Source organism: Plasmodium gallinaceum (genome assembly GCF_900005855.1).
Source record: "Plasmodium gallinaceum strain 8A genome assembly, contig: PGAL8A_v1_141, whole genome shotgun sequence".
Taxonomy (NCBI): domain Eukaryota; phylum Apicomplexa; class Aconoidasida; order Haemosporida; family Plasmodiidae; genus Plasmodium; species Plasmodium gallinaceum.
Window position 1 is genome coordinate 210910 of NW_021628302.1, and position 6036 is coordinate 216945.

The window sequence follows — 6036 nt, forward strand, 5'->3', positions numbered from 1 at the left end:
GAAGCATTAAGAGAAAATAAATGAGGAATAGTTTGCCCAAAAGGGGTAGTTGATAAATTAAAAAAAAAAAAAAAAAAAAAAAAAAAATTATGATGAATAAAAATTTTTATTTTACAATTTTATATATTGTGTTTTATATTTTATTTTTTAGGGTCCTTTTTTTTTAGATGAAATGAGAGTATGGAGTGAAATGGGATACTTTGAACCTATGCTTCCTGTAAGATGTTGTGATTCTGATCGTTTTGTTGCATTAAATAAGCTATTTCCACCACCGCATAAACCTTTTACTATTGTACCAAAACCTCAACCAATTTTACAATGGGAAGAAGAAATATTATAAAATTCAATTATTTTTAATTTTTATATTAATATTTTCTTTTTCTTTTTCTTTTTTTTTTTTTTTTTTTTTTTATTTAAATATATCTGTAATTTAAAATGCAGAAAACGTATGTAAAAATATATTTATATGTGTGTCATTAATAATAGTTCTTTCTTTTTTTTTCTGTTTTTTCTTTTTTTTTTTTTTTTTTTTTTTTTTTNGAAGAAGAAATATTATAAAATTCAATTATTTTTAATTTTTATATTAATATTTTCTTTTTCTTTTTCTTTTTTTTTTTTTTTTTTTTTTTTTTTTTTTTTTTTTTTTTTTTTTTTTTTTTTGTTGTTTGTGCATAATTAAAGAAATAGATATATTTATATAAAAAGTAAAAATAAAAAAAATGAAAAGCTTTATAACATTTTTTTTTTTTTTTAACTTTAAACTTTGTTTTCTTTTAATTTGTTCATATAATAATATATATATATTTGCTTATTTTAAAATGTTATATATCTAATGTAATATGATTTTCTTATTATATACTTATAAAAATATATTATTTTTCTTCGACTCATTTTATATATATATATATATATTATTTTTTTATAATTTCACGATTGTGTTTTACTATATTCTATTTTTGATAAAAGAACTAAATCATGATTCTAATTCTATTAATTTAATTAAATACTTAATAAAAATTATAAAGTCAGTAATCATTTCTTCAAAATTTACGAATTTTATTTTTCACATAGAATATCATTTAAAAATTAAAATAATTTAAACTAATTTTTCAAAAAAAGTTTTTAAATTACACTTTGTATTAAAGAAATTTTAATACATATTTAATTTTATTTAAAAAAAAAAAAAAAAAAAAAAAAAAAAAACAAACAAAAAAAAAAAAATTAAAACAAAAAACAAAAATAAAAAATAATAAAAAATAAAAATGAAACAAAAGACAGTAATAAAAAAACAAATTAACAAAATATCAAAAAAATAAATAAATATATATATATATATATATATATACTTATATGAATTATTACATTTATTTTTTTTTTTTTATTTTCTTCTAATAAAACAAAATTTTATTCCTTTAATTTTTAAAAGCATATTTCTTATATAAATATATAACTATTTACATTTTAATTTTTCATATTTCTCAATTAAGGCAGATGTTTTTAGCAATGAATTTTTTTTTTTTGTGCTACTAGATCGTCTAGTAATATAACAATTTTTGTTACCACTAAAATATTCATTCTCATTCATAAATTTGGAAGAATAAGATCTTGAAAATGTGGCATTTTTTTCTTTATAATTATCATTTTTTAATTTTGGATATAAAAAAAAATTAGCTTTATTATTATTCATTAAATATTCATTGCTATATTTATTTTTATCATGTAGAAAATAATTCACATTATTACTATTTTGATGATACATAATTTTTGTTAATTCTTTTTTATTCATATTGTCTAACAGTGTGATAGGATTATTTTTTTTGTTATAAAAATTTTCGTTCATTTTTGTTCGTGTTAAAAAAATAGAATCATTTACAAATTTTTTTTTTTTGTCACTAAATTTATTTAAAATTTCATTATCATTACAGTTAGTACATTCATTTATATCATCCTTTTGATATTTATATATATAAACATTTTTATTATTTTTTATTTTTGTATTAATAGGTAGATAATCGTTATTATTACTATTTTTTTTTGAATTTTTTTCATTCAAACTATTTTTTACACCAAACAATTTGACAATAGAAAAAGCGGCTTTATCTACATCATCACCATTTTTTGATATTTTATAATCCATTTCTCTTAGATAATTATTAAATAAATTATAATCCTCACAAAAAAATTGTGCTAATTTAAAAAATTCTATATTATATTTTAGGAATTGCTTTTTTGAATTTTTTTTTTTTTTATTATTTATATATGCTTTCATTAATTTACTCTTATCATCTGTTGTTATTGGTTCTTCTGAATTAGGATATACATCGTTATTTTGCATATTTTTTAAATAACAATAATATGATTCATTAAAATCTAAAACTTCAATATTATTGTTTTCTTCATATATTACATCATTTATACCTTCTGAATTACCTATATTTTCATTATTATTATTATTATTATTATCATAATTACTATACATAATTTTATTACTTTTATTAATATCTGCTATACATTCATTATTGCTAATATTATCAATATTAGAATTACAACTATTTTTAATGATAACAAAATCATTATTATTTTTTTTATTTTTAGTATTAATAATATTATTATTATTATCATATATAGTATTAACAGAACTATATGTGTGCTTAATATTAATAGAATTATCATCATATTCTTTATTACTATCGAAAAGAGTTTCAGAGCTCCTTTTAAGTGTTTTATAATAGGAATCATTGTTATTATTACTATCAAAAAAATTATCAACTGATGAGATTCGATTACTAAAATTTATTCTATTAAAATTAGAAGTATTATCAATATTAATTTCATCGTTACTATTGTTACTACATTTTTCAACCATTTTATAATTATTTATATTATTATTTCTCAATGAAATTATAGAATTTTCTTCGTTAATATTTTTTTTTTTTAAATCATTTAATTCTTTACCTTCATATGATAACATTTTCTTTGGTAATTCTGATATTTCCTTACCATTTAAAGAATTTATTTTCATTTCACTTTCTTTGTTAATTTTTTTATTATTAATATCATTTTTCATAGATTCAATTTTCATTTTTAATATTTTTTTTAAAACATTACTATTTATTTTCAAATATGTCTTATTTTTTTTTTCATTCAAATCTTTCACTTCATTAAAATGGTCATTTTTTTTTTCATTCAAATCTTTAACTTCATTAAAATGGTCATTTTTTTTTTCATTCAAATCTTTCACTTCATTAAAATGGTTATTTTTTTTTTCATTTAAATCTTTCACTTCATTAAAATGGTTATTTTTTTTTTCATTCAAATCTTTTACTTCATTAAAATGACTAACTTTTTTTTCATCTAAATATTTTTTATCTTCATCAAAATCATTTTCTTTTTTATATGAATTATTTTTTTCCTTCTCATTTTGTAATGAAATGTTATTAATATCACTAATTGTTGAATTTTTTTCATTTTCATTTTTTTTTCTTAAAAAATTATATTCCATATTATCATTATTACCATATAAAATTTGGGAACTTTTGAAAATTTCTATATCTTTTTTATTATTATCCAGATTTTTATTATAATTGATTTCTTCCTTGTGTTTTTTATCATTTATTTGTTTATTTTTAAGTGTATCTAATTCTTTTATCTTATTATTCTTTATATTACTCTGATATATAGTATTTGAATCCTTTAAAAAATGTTCATCCGTTTCACTATATATATCACTTTCTAAATTAATCAAAGGATTTATATTATGTAGTAAGTATCTATTTTTTATATAATTGATAATCTTTTTTTTTTTTTTTTCCTCTTGTTTTAGATTATAATTTTTTATTGATTCAAGAAAATGATTACTTAAATCATAACTGAAAGATCTTTTCTTCTTTCCATATGAACATACATTTTGTCTTTCATGTTTTTTACTTAAATTAATTTTATTGTATTTTAATTTACTCTTGCTAATATTATTTATATAATTGGAGAAATCTAGATTATTTAGAAAATTATTACTTGAAAGTATAGAAGTTAAATTGCTTTTATTTTCTTTTATTTCCTTCTTTTTGTTATTATTTAATTTAATATCATTAACTATTTTTTTTTCAATTTTTTTTTTTTTTATATCTATAAAACTCCATTTTTTATTTATATTTTCACTATTATTTTCTTTTTTGTTTTTTTTATTTTTTCTATTATTAAAACATTTTTCTTTTTCATTTTCACTTTTATAGTTGGATTCATATTGTTCTTTTTCATCAACATTTTTTTTTTTTTTTTGATCATCACAACAATCTTCATAATTTTTAATGTTACACTTGTAAACTTCATTTTTGTCTCTTTTATCTTTATATCGAGATTCTATTTCTTTTTGTTTCTTTTTAATCATATAAAATTGTAAACTATCATAAATATTATCTTTTTTTAAAAAATATCTTTTTTCATTTTTACCTATTGGAAATGAGCATATAAAACAGTTCGTATTAGTATCATGTTGATTCTTTTCTTTTGATGCTATAGATAAATTAAAATAATTATTTTGATTGTTACTTATCATAGATAACTTTTTACCATATAAATAATTATCTTCACAATTATGATTATTTTGATTATTCAGATGAACATTACTTTTTTTTTCAATTATTTTATTTTTTTTTTTTTTTTTTTCTAATGGGGAAGAAATGAGATTATTTTCATATATATACTCATTAGATAAAAAAAGTTTTTGAGTATTTTTTAGTAAATCATTAGAATGTTCTAGTGTTAAATTATTTTTATCATTATAAATATTTGATAAAACATTTTTAAAATAATGAGAATTCTTTTTTAAATAGCTAGGTATTTTTTTTTGTTTCCACTTTTCTATCTGCTCTTTTATAAAATTATGTTTATTATCATAATCATTTAAGTATTTAAATTTATCATAACATGGATTAGAATAATAATTATTTATATATTCATGAATATTTTTATTTAAATATCCCTTAGATTTATCATAATTTATGTCATTTGTAATCTTCCTATTTTTCTCATTAGATGTTGTTATACATTCATCAAATAAACTATAATTACTTATATATGCATTAGAACTGGTTATATAAGAACTTAATTCATATTTTGTTTTTTTTAAAACACTATTTTTATCTATATATTCATTTATTTTATTCTTTCTATTTATTATATTCATAATCTTATAAGCTAATGGATTAGTTTTACAATGAAACATCATCATTTGATTTTTTAATATTTTTTTTTCGTATTTTTTCTTATTATCAGTTATATCTAAATAATTCTGATTTAAACCATATCTAGAATCTCTGATATCATTATTTTTTACAGATGAACAAGAAATATCTGATTCATAATTCTGGTTATTTGAATCATATATTACAATTTTTTTTTTTTTTTTTGCATTTAAATAATTGTGAACATACTTATCATTAAATGTATCTTTATCATTTGTTACACTGTTTTCATTGAGTAATTTATGAAATGACTTTTTATTTTTATTTCTTTTTAATTTCTTATATTCACTCATGTTTAAATTTCTTGGATAATATATAATTCTTTTTTTTATATTATCATAATATTTAGCATATTGTCTATTGTTATATATATTATTTTGTCTTTTTTTATCATCTTTTTCTTCGTTATCTTCATCATCTTCTTTATCTTCATCATCTTCTTTATCTTCATCATCTTCTTTATCTTCATCATCTTCTTTATCTTCATCATCTTCTTTATCTTCATCATCTTCTTTATCTTCATCATCTTCTTTATCATTACTATCATATTCTTCTGTTTCTATATATTCTCTATTGTTTTCTAATAATTGATTTTCTTTTAATTTATTTATTTTATAATTTCTTATACTATTTTCATTTAATAAATAATTTATAGATTTTTTTTCTTTTTTTTTTTTTTTTTTTTTTTTCCCTTTTTTTTCTATATTAATATATTTATTAATTAAAAATTCCTTAAAAGAGTTCGTATGTTCATCAATATTACCAAAATATTCATCACTGTTAGAATAATAAT

General features: G+C 16.8%; 2 protein-coding genes across 2 annotated transcripts in view; one reads left to right on the plus strand and one right to left on the minus strand.

Moving 5' to 3' along the window:
• The window catches only part of PGAL8A_00478200 (eukaryotic translation initiation factor subunit eIF2A, putative), a gene marked incomplete at both ends in the record, with an annotated part of 7416 nt that extends 7076 nt beyond the window's left edge, over positions 1-340 (plus strand). The window contains one exon of the mRNA XM_028673567.1: positions 152-340. Within this exon, the coding sequence (XP_028530006.1) occupies positions 152-340 (189 nt within the window). The remainder of the gene's footprint in view (positions 1-151) is intronic.
• A 1110-nt stretch (positions 341-1450) lies between these two features.
• Positions 1451-6036, minus strand: part of PGAL8A_00478300 (conserved Plasmodium protein, unknown function) — a gene marked incomplete at both ends in the record, with an annotated part of 5981 nt that continues 1395 nt past the window's right edge. Inside the window, one exon of the mRNA XM_028673568.1 lies at positions 1451-5943. Within this exon, the coding sequence (XP_028530007.1) occupies positions 1451-5943 (4493 nt within the window). The remainder of the gene's footprint in view (positions 5944-6036) is intronic.